The sequence below is a fragment of the Mytilus trossulus genome, chromosome 10 (genome assembly GCF_036588685.1).
Source record: "Mytilus trossulus isolate FHL-02 chromosome 10, PNRI_Mtr1.1.1.hap1, whole genome shotgun sequence".
In the NCBI taxonomy this organism is placed as follows: domain Eukaryota; kingdom Metazoa; phylum Mollusca; class Bivalvia; order Mytilida; family Mytilidae; genus Mytilus; species Mytilus trossulus.
In genome coordinates this window covers 49753936-49770854 of record NC_086382.1, presented here as the reverse complement: position 1 = coordinate 49770854, position 16919 = coordinate 49753936, and the positions used below count along the sequence as shown (strand labels likewise).

Here is a 16919-nt window from a genome sequence, read left to right as displayed (position 1 = left end):
TATTTGATTTTTTTAGGATCTGGTCTAAAAGGACTTTTTATTTTTGCTTATTTATTTTATAAAATACTACTGAGCATTAGGTGTTTTGTTTTATTTCCCCGAAAGTTATATAAACTGACACAAGTAGTCATGTAAACTGTGGCGATGGGACTTAAACATTTTTACCTGTGTCGCTGAAATACAATGCAGGTTTGATAACCGGTTGACTTCCGTCCACTAATCCGTTAGACGGTCATTTCCGTCCATTAGAAAGACCTTGGACATATAACTTGGATTTTTTTTTTAATTTGATCTGTCGCTTGATTATGTTGAACATGCATTTTAACATCTACTGTGCAGCCACTTATCTTGCTCTAAAAGTCAAAGTTTCTTGGATTTCATGGAAGGGACGGATAATTATGTTTGGTATCATGATAAATTTTAGTTGTAGCCGGTAAGCATTTTTCACCAGCCTTATACTGCAGTTAGCTGTTTGCTGATATGTGTTATCTTTACAATACTCACTGTACAAGTATATTTTTAAAAATTTCTTGGCTCAGATGAAGGGAATGATTAGTGATGAGTCAATATACAGTATTGGTCTTGTTTAATGAAGCATTATGTACATTATAGAATATACTAGTTTAGGATGTTCAGGTAATATTTTGGATCTTTTCTTTAAAACAAACCAAGTCTTCTGAAACCCGCGATCGCTTTATTTTCTGGAATTATGTTGCTTAGTTTTTAAGTTTATCTTTGTAGTTTTTTTGATGTTTTCTTTAAAACAAACCAAGTCTTCTGTAACCTGCGATCGCCTTATATTCTGGAGGAAATTATGTTGCTTAGTTCTTAAGTTTATCTTTGTAGTGTTCTGTTTGTCTTATAATCAAGTTTATAATCACAGTGGTTTTTTTTTTAAAACTTGGTGCAATGCCTTGACAGTTATAACAATTTGACTATGTACCGTTGTCATCTACACATTATAAGAAACACAGCATAAGGCACATTTTCAATCAAATTGTCCTTTGGAATTTTTTATTGCAAAATGCCTGTCCCAATTCAGGATAATATTTTTTTTTCCGTTTGTAGTGTTTCACATTCTGCATACCGGGTATGTACATGTATATACCTAAACAGACGGTATTGGAGTTTCTCATTATTAAACGCCGCGATCCGTGTCCGAAAAATTGCTTATGTACAGGTTTCTTACAATATTTTCAAGTTTTCAAGATAATACTACAAAACGTAAAAATGGGTAAACCAACCTAGTAGTTGATATGAATATCCATTATATGGTCATTTTGATAAATTAACTGTTTGCAAAAAGATTACCTTAGCCGTATTTGGCACAACTTTTGGAAATTTCGGATCCTTAATACTCTGTAACTTCATACTTGTTTGGCTTTCTAATTATTTTAATCTGAGCGTCACTGATAAGTCTTGTGTAGACGAAACACGCATCTGGCGTATCAAATTATAAGCCTGGTACCGTTAATAACTATTTACACCGCTAAGTCGAAGACACTGCTGGTGGACGTTTGTTCATGAGTGTATCACCATCCCTGTAATCAGCACTCAGTTGTTGACATCGTTATCAATAATTCATCATTGATGGGCAATACCTCCTATGAGAAGTCGTATTATATGTTTTGTCTAGTTAAATAGTAGATAGTAGGTAGTTCTGTACGATGTTTTCTACCAATAATTGCTTTCAGAAGTGACACGAAAGACACCAGGATATTAGAAACTATAAATCAAAAATACTTTGTTTATGCCATGGCAAGAACCACAAAAACAACGAAAAGAGAAATAATACAACACAAAACAACGTAGAAAATTCATTGTAGGCAGTAATCCTCTATCACGAAAATCATAATAGAACATGAAGCTATGGAATACCGTATCCAGACGATCCAGGGATGTTGCTACATAGAAATGGAAATTTCACAATTGGAATTCTGAAAATCACGATATTAAGCAGACTTAACTTTGTAGCTGGAAGCCTTTATTTCAAGTTAGATGGCTAGATGCGTTCGAAATAGTCACCAAACTTTGAATTTACGATTTGCTTTAAAAACGTGTCTATTACATGCAATTATAAAAATACCATATCTTGAGTATTTGACAGGATATCCCTGTGTGGATAGTTTTTGTGAACAAGCAGGAAAACAGAACAAAAATTAATCAATTTCTATGTCTACTACAGACATATTTTTACCCGAAAAAATGACATTAATTGATTTTGATTTTGATTTTGACTTTGTTTGTATTTATTGACCTGGTCATGACCCTAATGATAATCGATCACATGATGCAGGCAATTCGACAAAACATGTATTTATTGTTGATATGTGGGTAGATGTGAATTGTAGATTTTACATGTTTGTATACTAAAGATCAAAAGAAAGTATCTGTTAAGATAAGACAAGTGTGGGTTAATATTTTATCATCGATCATGATAAAGACAAAATATACAACACGTGGTCAAGGGATCAAAGGATAAGCCACAATAAACGAACACAAATGTGTTTGCTGTTCAAAAGATGTTATATTCAAAATATATAAAGACGAACGCTTCAGAAGCATACAATTTATAAGGTGTTGTTTTTCAATTTTACAATGATATGAAGAATGCATTTGGAACGACGGAACAAACTAGATCAACAGCATATTATTTGAGTTTATGTAAAATTAGTGCATGAGGTAGATATAATAACAGTACAATCTCAATTTAATATTTTTTTATTTCTGCTGGATGGTCATAGAAACGCTCAAATAATCCATGGATATGCTATAAACAGAGATGATTGACAAAAATTTACCCCAAATTCCAATATTCAAAAACTACACAGAACTTTATTCTCGTGAGTATCCAAAACTATTCATTTACTTAAAATAACTAAAAGATATAAAACAGGTGTCAAAACAATATATAAGTATATCAATACATTTGTGTGTAATTTGAAAATAATTAGAATTATAAAGGTTTACCTATAAACATGGTACTATGCAGTAGACATACAATGTCTACTTCAAATAAAAATGAAAACCTACATGAATATAATATGAGTATACTGACAATAAGAACTATGGTTAAAAATTCTTGACTGGACTTATATTTCAAAAAGCGTCTGTTGAAAACGCAGCATTATCCTGGTAGTTTTCCTTCTTTTTGACATCGCTTCCATCAGAGGTAGATATTACATACTTGTTCTTATATTTTGTCCTTGAATGTTTTCGAAGGATATCAAATTTATGAGATAGTATTCCATTGTCAAAAAGCCAATTTGTGAACCACGACACAAATAATAGTGAAAACAATGAAAGAAGCATGGACAATGTTTTATGTGGAAATAACTGTACAACCGTTCCATCATCATCCACTTTATGCCATGGGTATTTGATTAAAGGATCTAATCCCAGTGTTATTTCTCCTCCAGCTACACGAAAAAATAGTCCCACGATAAAAGCAACGAGAGATCCGTATGTATTTGCACTAGAAAAATAAATTGCACATGTCAGCTGCGGAAACAATATGACATAAATTATGTCACTACAAAGTACCCATAACGCATAAATAGATCTAACGTATATTGATACAGAAGTTGCAATAACACCAAACACTATAGTTGAAGCTCTAAGCACCCATATCTGTTCTTTTTCAGAAGCCTGAAATTCACAAAGGAAAAATCAAAAGATTATATTGTATTGACAGCATGATAAACAAATAAGGATCTAGAGAAGAAAACGTATAGTTACATTGATAATTGACTCATAAAATGCATCATGATACTTGAAATTAAGATGTCCGTTACTTGAACGTAAAAGGTATGTCAAATGTTTGGCTTTGAGCGTTCCTGATGAAGGTAAATCCAGAAAAGCGCTTCGGACGCAAGAAATTAATAACGTGTTGTTTTCAATATTTTATCTATGTTGACCAAATGGTGATAAGCTTTCAGTTGACCGAATGGTGATAAGCTTTCAGTAAGGGATTCCATGGATACGTTCTTTAGAAGAAACCTTTATGCATAAGGCCAGTTTGAGCTACTGGACACATTCTCTTTTTGTTTATATAGATTAGACCGTTGGTTTTCCCGTTTGAATGGTTTTACACTAGTAATTTTGGGGCCCTTTATAGCTTGTTGTTCGGTGTGAGCCAAGGCTTCGTGTTGAAGGCCGTACTTTAACCTTTAATGGTTTACTTTTTAAATTGTTATTTGGATGGAGAGTTGTCTCATTGGCACTAACACCACATCTTCATATATCTACATCTCTCCCATCAAAAACGATTATTTTGAAACCAATCCTCGATATATTACATCCTTGGATTTTGGCATACTGATATTCTGCTGACTTCTCTAGCACATTATTAATGCTTTATTCTTGTAATATGTTAAGTTTGTAAACTCGTTACATGGATGAAATATGAGCAGTATTTAATTTTCAATTCGTTCAAAATACCTACTTAGGTCAAGAAAAATAAATATAAAGAAAAACAAAATACCTACTGTTTTTCTTATGATCCTTTTGTAGACATTTCTCGAAAATTGTCCACTTGATGAAAGCACAGCTGAATCAACTGATGACATTACTGCAGCTGCTACCGCACCTAGACCGAACAATGCAACAGCTTTAGGACAAAGATGTTCCATCACTAGTGGCAATACCAACGGTATATCTTTATCTGCCAACACCGAGGAATTTCCAGACATATAAGTTGTCATACTCCAATCTATATAGAAATTTTACAAACTAGATTTCTTGTAGAAGTAGTAGATATGAATTGGTTAAAATGCAAGATATTGTGTTTTATACGATTTTTGTAACTATTAAAAGACAAGTTTAAGTTTTAGTTTGTTTCCCCGATATTGTTTTTTTGTCCAGGGATTATTAGTTTTGAACAGCGGTATACTACTGTTGCCTTTATTTAGTTGAGAATAAATTTTCATTTTAATGAGTTTAAAACTTTTTGCTCACAATATGTATTATATGTACTAGTATTATAATATGATATTACATGTACATGAATAATAAATATCATCAACAAATTTTAATTATTACGTACAATAAAACTTGCAACAAAAATATTAATAAAAACTTTCAAAATGAGTAAAAGAAAAGTTTCAGAATGAGTATATTTTCAACGAACTGGAATCTATATGGTTGCCGAAATTAAAACTAATTTTTAAAAAGGTGATGATGCAGTATAACTTGAAATAGTGGTGTATGTAAGATACATTTTATGCCTTTGTCATAATTATGATCAATACAATTTTGTTCCTATGAAGCGACATAACTCTAGTTTTACAAAGTTGACAGGAGATAGATCATGTAAATGATTATCTATTATATAACAAAAAATTAGGTGTAATATCCAGACATAATAAATTATTAAAAAATTCTGGATACAAATAGAAGCGGGTGAAATTTATAAAGGGGCAACTGTTTGAATCTGGAGAAGTGGGGCCCCTAATTGAAATTATTGCTTTTGAAAAATAAAAATAAAAAAAATGAAAAATAAGAATAAAAAAAAGAAATGATAAAAGGAAAAGATTAAATGACAAAATAAAAAAAAAACTTACATCAAGCAATTTTTTGCTTTTGAAAAATAAAAGGCGAAACAAGAACTATTTCAGTTCTGGGTAAAATAAAATGAAATTGACATTTTATTTTTACAAGCCCTTACCTTCCCAATTTTTTTCAAATCGTTGTTCATTTATTCGAAAGAGATACTCACAACGTTACGGTTAGATTTTTTTCATAGAAAGCTACAGAATAAGCAAGTAAAAACACGAGGTGGTCTCCCTGATGGAAAAATTAGCTGGGCAAATCAAGTAACCAATTTCAATAGGATAGGTTAACATAGTAACTTTGGGGACATTAAAAAAAGGTTTTGATCCATGTCATCCAAAAATATTGTTGTTTTATTTCTAAAGAATAACAATACAAGTTTTGTACCTGTTTGTGTAGCTATGATACCAACCAATAGTGATGGAATAACAACAATGAAGCAACCAATCACTCCTAAGTATGACAACAGCTCTGCAATATATGCTGACTTCGCTGCAAGAACTCTTTGGAAATATACCTGTTGTATAAATATTAGATATAGTTTAATACAATTAAATGTAACAAGTGATTTTTATTGTAAAATATAAAATGCAGAAACTGTTATAATAAAAATTACAATACAATACCCTTATAGATTAATATTAATGAAACATCGTGAAAAAGGAATAATGTGTGTAAACTTCACAAAAAATACAAGATGTTTTGGGGGTTATAGATTATGAGCTGAAGTTTGTTTCGTTTTATTTTCTTAACAGTTTCCTCTTTACGTGTTTTAAAGGAAACACTCTTATGGATTAAGCAGCCGTTACTAGATTGGTAAACACTATACAATGTAAACTCTTAAATAATTAATAAATAACTATGAGCTATTTATTTTCAAATATTGATATTTCGTTTTTACAGTTACAGTATAAATGTATTACCTGCCATGGTATTGCACCAAGTATCATCTGTAACCAACCGTCAATATATACACCTGCTGTAGAGGGATCTAGTTCTTTCACCCAAACATCTGTGTAATTAGTTGACAGGTCCCTCACTGCATCATTTGATATAGCAAACGGTATTATTAGCCACTATAGAACAAACAAAAAAGAACTGAAGATATTAAACGGTTTATAAGAACAGAAACCAGCAAAAACAAAATATTTTTTTGTCTTACAGAATGATGTGTTTTTGAAGTCACAATTCATTTTTGTCATGGCAAAAAGGTATGCAAATAAAAATTCATTTTTTTAAAATTAAAAAATTATATAAGACTGACAATGACCAGAGGCATCTTACTTTGGACAGGCGCAAAATATGTCAGGGTTAAACACGTTTTTTTTTTTATATCTCAACCCTCCCCTACAACTCTTGCCAATGTAGAATAACAAACACACAACGATACATACAGTAAAACTCGGTTCAAAAGTAGCTCGTGTCCGATGACAGAATAGGTAACGAAAGCAACTAAACAACATGACAATGATACATAAATTAACAAAGGACTACTAGCAGTTACTGACATGCCAGCTCCAGACCTCAATGCAACTGATTGAAAGATTATGATATTATATGAATATCAAGTACAATCCCTCCCTCTGGGGGTTTAGTATTGTACCATCATAAACTATATGAGAAGACCATAACCTGTATCATGCCAACAACTGGTTTTAGAATAAATATGTTTATTTCCGATGTAAAGACCCTATAAATGAATCAATATCAAAGCTCAAATATGCAGTCTTTAATGACAACAGTATCGTAACTATATCCCTTCTTAATAAGTCAGTTTAAAGTTTTGTAAGCTTTCGAGGTGAATGCCGACATTTGGGTGCTTGTAAAGAATATTACCATGAAATGGATGCAAAATACCTGAAGGTATAAGATGTCTGCATATTTAATTTTATCTTACCTTTTATACATTTCTGGGAATGTGATTGGTTAAAAGCGTCCGCGTGAAGACTGTGCATATTTCATATTAGGTTAGTAGGGAGGAGGTGCTTATTTTATACACGGTTAGAAGTGGAGTAACGTCCCTTTATAAAATCAAAATGGTACTGAGAAAAAATCTTTAAAGGTTTCAACAGACGAAGAAGTTGATAATTAAGATTGAAACAAACTCATGAAACACGTTTAAACTTAAAGCCTCGGTCACACCTTACTGGATAGCTCGAACGGACGCATAACGGATAACTTTTTTACAATCCGTTTATGTCCGTTGAACGTCCGTTTAGGTGTCCGTTTTGTACGGTACTTGTCCGTTTGGTGTCCGTTTTGTATCCGTTACGTGTCCGTTATACATACTGTTGGAGGTCTGAAAGATAATTTTACCAACGGACTTCTACCGGACGTATAACGGATAAACGGATGATAAACTGATTTGAATCGGATAAATGCCAATTGAAAATTTTGCTTCAAGAAATGACAAATATTGCTATGTCAGATTTCTTAATGTTCATGCATTCTTATTATTTATAATCGGTCTTAGAGTAAGGTCACGTTTTCACAATCAAGCAGCTCGTATTCAGGCCAGACATTGTCCTTGGCGGCATTTTAAAGAACAAACCAAAACCATTTACACAAAAACATTTTGAATATTAATGCGATCAACATGTATAATTATTGTCGCCTTTACTTTTTCCGTATATCTTGTTCACCCGTTTTATCCATAACGCTTTTGTTAAGGTGTCCGTTTTATGCGGTACTCTTCCGTTGGATGTACGTTCGACATCCGTTCTATCCGGTACGTTTCCGTTTCTCGTACGTTGCACATCCGGTGTGTTTTCGTTAGGCATTCGTTTCACGTCCGTTTTATTCGGTCAGTACATCAACGGACTCCCAACGGATAACAATTTTGTCAACGGACAACATTTATTTTCATCCGATAGGCGTCCGTCCGTGCTATCCGGTGAAGTATGACCGAGGCTTAACGAGTTATTATTGTTGGCATCTGATTTTGTAGGATCAATGGAGAAAGTTTTTTAATGCTATTGTATTGAAGATTTGCTCCTTTTGATAGGTCACTAGTGTAAATCTCACACGCTAAGATAGTCGGTAAGATACATTCGTTACATAGTTTGTGGTGACGTAATACAGTATATATGGGGTCAGAAAATTCTATATGGGGTTCGAGCTTCGAATAAATTCCGTATTAGGTCACTAGCACACTATGTAACTAATAATATTTACGAATGATGTTCATGTACAGATAATTTACTTTTGTGACACAAAATTTACTTTTGCTAAATTTTTAATTCCGTTGTGACAAAATATCAGTTTTATATGCCAATTAGTTCACAGAATTCAAACTAAACTAATTTGCATATAATGTTGACTTTTGTCGTCCAATTTGCAATAAGATAACAAAAGTAGTGATACAAAAATGAATTAAATGAAAAATAATTTTGTATGATAAAATTTACGTTTGTTGAACGAAACTCACTTTTGTCCTTAAAACGAATGCGTTTCGAGTACAAAACCACAAGAGTTCCGTTCGGCGCCCCGTATCTTTAAAGTCAACAAGACACCAAAGAGTTTTCTGTTTATATGACATATTCATCAGTTTTAACATGAACATATTTGCTGTTTAAAAAATAAAGAATACATTTATTGCATTCAATATCAAATTTGCAGTGTATTTGTCCCTCTAAACCTAAAACGATAGCACATATTCATACAACTGCAATAAGGCAAATACCTTAAAACAACCAATGTTTATAGCGAATACTCACAAAATACAATCAAAATAGCTCTGTAACTTTTGCAAATTATTATAAAAATAAACTTTAAGCAAGTCCTGTCTAGACCTAAAACTTAAGCAAATCCTTATAGAGCTAAAACTTTAGCTAATCATTATAAACTTACAACTAAAGCAAGTACCTTATAACAACCTACTTTTATAGCAAATCCTCACAAAATACACTCAAAATACTCCTTATTAAGCTGTAACTTTTGCAAATTATTATAAACTAAAACTTTTAACAAGTCCTGTATAAAGCTAAAAATTTAGCAAATCCTTATAGAGCTCAAAATTGAGCAAATCATTTTAAATTTTAAACTAAGGCTACTCCTTATCAATTCATCCTTTTAGGCAACTATAAAATGATCTAACGATAACATCAAATGAAAACAGAAACCCATACATAATAATACAACAAACGAGAAACAATTATGAAAGTCAGCAACCATGCAATAACATTCAGTAACTTACAAACATTTATCAAATAGTTCGTTTCTATATATGTTGCACTCTAGTGATCTTATCATTCCTTTGAGTTTTACTTAAAACTGATAATTTTCCCTCGGTTTAAGTTTGTAACCCGGATTTGTTTTCTCTCATGCAATCTATTTATGTCTTTTCAACACCGGCATACTACTGTTGCCTTACGTGGAGACAGACATTTACATACTTAATGCTCTAACATTTTTATGAGTGCTCATTCTTCCCCTATCTCTAGACAATGTTGGAACAACATAACATAATAACAAAATGTAAATATCAGTTTGTTACTAATCACGAACTACATACATTAATACATGAGTCACAACGTACCAGTATAAAGGTACACGTAGTTACTTGAAGCTAGCTCAAAGACATACACAAATACTAGAGAAATCATGTTATAACGTTTGAAGTATCAATCAGTATAAAGCAAGCGGATTTACTTTTAATTATCAGTACTTGTGATACTAATTAAAGTATAAATGCAAAAAACTGAAATGTTTTAAGTTTAATATGCTTTTGCTTTCAGGAAATATTTGGTATGACATGTCATTGATAAATCATTCAGAAATGTGTTCTACTTACAACCCCGAAAAACATAAAGATAAGTTGTAAAACATCTGTATACGCCACAGAAAAAAGCCCACCAAAGAAAGTGTAAAGTACAGCCACACAGGCTGCCACTATAACAGAAATATTGTAGTCTATGTTCAGTACTACAGACAAGGTTGAACCTGAAAATGTAGAAAAAAACTTGTGTATCTTTTTTTGCATATCAAATTCTTCCTATATACGTTTTTCCTAAAATAACAAAGCAATGATGCACACTTATGTATGCTGAGCCGAACCATAAAGAAATTTCTTTCATGTAAAAAAAAAATTAGCACTGTTTATGTCATAGATTCTCGTGAATTTTTTTTTTTTTTATCATTTAGTTTTTATTAATCTATATTTAATTTTTTAAATGGTTTTGCAAATAAGTCTTTTCAATTAAATATAAAATGGAAGATACAAATAGACAATCAAAACTTATCAGTCGAAAGGAGTTCGACAAAATATAACATTACGAAAATACAAAAAAAAATTGTAATTGTAAATGTAAATAAGAAACCTAAAGCTCCTAATATTGCTGCCACAACAAATACATCTCCCGAGAGAGATATAATGTACAACAATGCACCCATCATATCTCCATACTTCTGCTGGAATGGGTCGATAATGGTTGCATATCCATTCTGACGCATCCGTCTGGCAAAGAAAAATCCACCTGTTATGAATAAGTATAAATAAAAAAAATCATTTTCATTGATAACATGTTTATAAAATGTAAGTAATTTTCTTCTTTTTCTAAGTTTAGTTGATTTTATAAAACAATTATCACGACAGTTTTTCGGGCAGTATACACAAACTTGATTGATTGTCGGTTTAATTCACCACTTTCGGTAATATTGGCTGTATCTTAACGAACAGTTGATATTGAGAGTGGAAGCCGGAATGTCTGTTAGTTGCAGAAAAAAACTGACAGTCCTAACCTACTAAGATCAGATTTGAACGTAACTACTACGTGCGGAGTTCAAATTTTATATCGACAATTTAGACCTCTCGGCCAGCGGGGCCTACGCTTGTCAATTGATCAAAACCGTATGGTGACCTTTTGATCTTTTGATATTTTGTGACTTTTTTTACTGAAGTAAATCTTTTATCGAATGTCATTATATTCCAGTAATGACAGCGCTTTACGTTGACAAGCTGGTTTATATTTCCGGGAAGTTTTTGCACTTTGTAAGTCAGTATGAAATATCATAATAGAGGTAAATAATTTGTTATATTGTGATTATAATGATGAGAAGGAGGTGGAATTTGCATGGAAACAAGTCACAATACCCAGCTCAGAGCCTTCCAGCCTTTGCATTATTACTGAATGAAACGTGCTTAGCAGAGAAGCAGCAAATATCAATTGTAAAGTCTTTAGTTTGTACCATCTGGGGATATATTTGAAAAATATTATAATGAGAATTTATTATTATGGCTATTTTATTTCTAGTACAAAAGCACTTCTCTCAAATAACATATTTCAGATGAGCACAATATATAAGTTGTTCTGATATTAGTGTTAATAATATATTTATTGCATTATAAAGTTTGATTTATCTTCAAATTTATTTTTACTGGTAAAAGTGCCTCGAGATATTTAAACCTTAAGGTTCACAAATAGCTTTTAAAACCTCCATGTATGAAATTTTACACTTTTGTCAATTATTATCTGCTGATCACATCAAAAAAGTTATAATTTAGCGAACAAACTGATTTTCAAAACTATAACCGTAGTAATATATAATCAAAATAAATAAAGTAGTGAAATTTACTGTTCTTGATTTTCAAAACTCATTTAAAATCATAAGTATAAGAAGGTGTGGTATAAAATTCAATGAGACAACTGTCCACCCAAGTCACAATTTGTAAAAGAACAACCCTTATAGGTCATGCATATTTATATATAATGTATTTGACATATTGAAATGTTTATGCATTAAACGCTCACATCTTGTAATTGTCTAGATAGCTATCATATAATGTATCTCGTTATTTTCATGTTTACTACGTACATGATGTATAAGTGGTTTAATGATTTTGATGTTATATTTGTTATTCTCATCGTATTTTGTCTACTTCTAAGTCTGTTTCTGTGTGTGTTACATTTTAATGTCGTGTCGTTGTTCTTCTCTTATAGTTAATGCGTTTTCTTCAGTTTTAGTTTGGTACCTCGATTTTTTTTTTGTTCTTCGATTTATGAATTTTGAACAGCAGTATACTTCTGTTGCCTTTGATAAACAACAGGCTTCATATCACTCAAACTTTTAACTTACTGAATGCCAAACACAATGAATAGGCAAAGGGAGCCTGACTTCCCACTAATCCTCCTGAGTAAACACCCTCTGCTGTACCATTTATAAATCCTCCTTCCACCCAGGTTGCTGTAATAGTAGAGGGAGATAACGATTAAGGTAACACAAAGAAGGGTCATTATGTTCCTAAACGTACTTCTTTTAAATCTGACATTATTTGTTTCAAAGATGACCATACATTTTTCAGTTTGTCAGTTCCATGTTTATATTTTTTACTTATAAGTTGAAACTGGAAGACACAAACTGGAATTGATTAATACTTACCTAGAAGTGAGAAAGTCACTTGTAATTAAGGAAGGTCGAAATTGAAATGGTAAGTTGTGAAAAATGTCCATTCCAATCTTTCGTAGAAGATACATATAAACTACATAATAGATAAATATACGACATCAAAACAAAAGGCTGGAACTGTATATCATTGATTTAGTAAACACATTTTGGTAGTTATCCTTGTTTTAACACGTTTATATGTGACTTATATGTCCAATTCCTCAACCATTTTGGGTTTGACATGTTGAGAGAAAGCATGCAGTTGGTTATAACCGGATTTCTTACATATTTTATTTGGCTTATACATTTGTTTGTATGGCAAATACATTATACTTTGCTGTCTGGTTAATTGTTTTTTTTTCACCTTAGAAAATGAGGACTGTTTTTAAAAAGAGAATTGAAAGCGCTTTCTTATTTGTGTTGTTGGGGACCTATCGTTTTGACGTAGTTGTATCTATATGTCTTAATTTTTTAACTATGATGTTTGGTCAACCTCTGTCATGATCAAACCATTTTACAATATATTATGTTATTTTCTATTTTTATAAGTAACATGCATTTTCAATTTTAGAAAGTAAGGTAATAGTCATATTATTCATGGCTAATTTAACCTGGGGAAAATAAAACCTTACTTTCTTAATTGAAGATGCATTATTTATCTTTGGCCAAATTTGCCTGGGGGAATGAATTGCTGTCATCTGTTGTCAGTATTTCAAATTATCTGATTTCAGTTTTGGGTTAAAGTTGTTAACCTGTTAGTGGCCCTCCTCGTGTCCCCTCTTTTATATTACGGTACTAGTTGGTCATGAAATTAGCTGTTCACATGTGTTGTTTCTTAAACATCCTTGGCATTGAGCGTTTCAGATGAAGGTAATTTAAGAAAGCGCTTTGGACAAATGAAAATAATAAAGTGATGTTCTCATTTTTCCCCCCAATTTATCCCTTATTTACAAGTCTTCATAACACAAACTTGCAAGAAAGGACCTTAAATCATTTTAAGATCTACGCTTATTAAAATTGATTGAAGTAGCCAATTACTTTTGCTCCTTTATCGTCTAAGGTTACTTTTCTCATAAATAAGTCAAGGAAAGCCAAGGATTTAAGAAAATGGTAGAATTGTGAATGTAAATGGGAAATGTTTTAAAGAGACCACAAACCATCAAAAGTGCAGAAAACAGCCCTAAACCAAGCAAGGGCATCGAACGCAGCGAAAAATACCTAAAAGCACTTTAGATTTGTTTTTGAATTAGGTCCATATTTTGAATCATTTCAAATTTCATAATCCCATCATAAAGTATGTCTACCGATGTTAAATATAATGTATAAAACAAATTTGTGATCAATTGAAGGTCATGCTGCAGTAGATTTTTTGCTCCGGCTAATCCTTCGAAGTGAATTTTAAAGACCAAAAGCTGTGAAGCCTGCAAAAGTTACAAGAATACAACGTACAGGTTAAAGGGCACCCATGGGGAACACCAAACTAACGTCATATTTAGCTAAGGGTTTTCAATCTTATTCTTAATAAGGTATACAAGTCAAGAAAATCTCAGTTGTTTTATATTCGCTTGATGCTTTTAAGTTTTCGATTTTGACATTTAATAAAGGAATTTTGGATTCAAATTTTCAATTTAATATTGTATTTTGTTATTATACTTTGTAGACACTACTATAAATTGTTATCATTTTGTTTGCATAAAATAATACGTTCATTGAACTCAAATACTTAACTTTTTATGAATAAACAGGTAAAACATGTTAAATTATTTATTTATCCTTGAAAATAAAACCTTCTTACCAGTCATGGTAAATATCCCTAGGAGCATCCCAATACTTCTCCCTGCAAGTAACACATCTTCACTGTTCTTAGTAAGTTTTCGAGATTTCCATGCTGCCCATAAACCTAGCAATAGAAATATAACATAGAACACGACGACAGACACCAAACCTGGTACATAAACCGCCATATTAGTACATGTACACGTACAGTGTGTTGTATGATGAGAAGACGTTACTTTACATCTCAGTGAACTCTGATCTAAAAATTATGTCAATTTGCAGAATAGAAAATCAATAAGCTGTCTTTTTCAAATTAACTGCTTGGAGATGCTTTTAAAGTTCATTTAATTTAATTTTGAATCACAATACAGGACCGTTATTGCTGTTTAGCATTGTTAAGACATCTACAGCGTGTGTAGGGATAAAAAGATGTTAATACATCTCCATAAACCATAATATATAAATCATGTCAATCTGCAGCATACAATATCAATAAGGTGTCTTATAAAAATAATTGCTTGAAAAAGTTCAATGGAGTATATTCAATTTCATTTTGAATCGTGATGATGTAAGTTATTGCTCTTACAGCATTAAATCATTTCTGAAATGTAGGGACAGGTTAAAAAAACTACTGTGGATTTTGAATTTGCTGCTTCTCCGATAAGCATACAACACTAAGACAGCAATGGTGAGAACTACGTGCAACTCTTCTAAATATGAGTATTTGAAGAGCATACGTTTTTGAATGTACATGATTTTTTCCATTTGTTTTTAATATTAATATGCAGAAAAGATAAATAGTATTAAAGATGTAAATATAACTTTTATTACAAATATTTCAATAAATAAAGAAGATAAGACATCATTCATTTATATTTGTAAATTCCCATAACATAGTAAACAGGCCTTTGGAAAAGGATAAGTTTGATTATACACCGACGCTAACAAGCACTTTTATCATATGAAAAGTTACATTTTTTTTGTTCACATGTTTTCAGCGAACACACTTACACAACTTTTTGGAATTTTGGATCCTCAATGCTCTTCAACTTTGTATTTGTTTGGTTTATAACTATTTCGATATGAGCGTCACTGATGAGTCTTATGTAGACGAAACGCGCGTCTGGCGTAATAAATTATAATCCTGGTACCTTTGATAACTATTTACACCACTGGGTCGATGCCTCTGCTGGTGGACGTTTCGTCCCCGAGGGTATCACCAGCCCAGTAGTCAGCACTTCGGTGTTGACATGAATATCAATTATGTGGTCATTTTTATAAATTTCCTGTTTACAAAACTTTGAATTTTTCGAAAAAGTAAGGATTTCTTATCCCAGGCATAGATTACCTTAGCCGTATTTGGCACAACTTTTTGGAATTTTGGATCCTCAATGCTCTTCAACTTTGTATTTGTTTGGTTTATAACTATTTCGATATGAGCGTCACTGATGAGTCTTATGTAGACGAAACGCGCGTCTGGCGTAATAAATTATAATCCTGGTACCTTTGATAACTATTTACACCACTGGGTCGATGCCTCTGCTGGTGGACGTTTCGTCCCCGAGGGTATCACCAGCCCAGTAGTCAGCACTTCGGTGTTGACATGAATATCAATTATGTGGTCATTTTTATAAATTTCCTGTTTACAAAACTTTGAATTTTTCGAAAAAGTAAGGATTTCTTATCCCAGGCATAGATTACCTTAGCCGTATTTGGCACAACTTTTTGGAATTTTGGATCCTCAATGCTCTTCAACTTTGTATTTGTTTGGTTTATAACTATTTCGATATGAGCGTCACTGATGAGTCTTATGTAGACGAAACGCGCGTCTGGCGTAATAAATTATAATCCTGGTACCTTTGATAACTATTTACACCACTGGGTCGATGCCTCTGCTGGTGGACGTTTCGTCCCCGAGGGTATCACCAGCCCAGTAGTCAGCACTTCGGTGTTGACATGAATATCAATTATGTGGTCATTTTTATAAATTTCCTGTTTACAAAACTTTGAATTTTTCGAAAAAGTAAGGATTTCTTATCCCAGGCATAGATTACCTTAGCCGTATTTGGCACAACTTTTTGGAATTTTGGATCCTCAATGCTCTTCAACTTTGTATTTGTTTGGTTTATAACTATTTCGATATGAGCGTCACTGATGAGTCTTATGTAGACGAAACGCGCGTCTGGCGTAATAAATTATAATCCTGGTAC

The 16919-nt window shown here is 32.2% G+C and overlaps 1 protein-coding gene across 1 annotated transcript; it reads right to left on the bottom strand.

The window, feature by feature from the left end:
• Nucleotides 1–2796: 2796 nt before the first annotated feature.
• On the bottom strand, nucleotides 2797–14897 carry LOC134687980 (high-affinity choline transporter 1-like). Its single transcript, XM_063548445.1, has 8 exons — nucleotides 14729–14897; nucleotides 12625–12732; nucleotides 10869–11024; nucleotides 10424–10491; nucleotides 6474–6626; nucleotides 5938–6067; nucleotides 4488–4711; nucleotides 2797–3648 (listed from the first exon to the last, which is right to left on the bottom strand). The coding sequence occupies exons 1-8, from the start codon at nucleotides 14895–14897 to the stop codon at nucleotides 3100–3102; spliced, it is 1557 nt and encodes a 518-aa protein (XP_063404515.1). The 3' UTR covers nucleotides 2797–3099.
• Between the last annotated feature and the right edge of the window lie 2022 nt (nucleotides 14898–16919).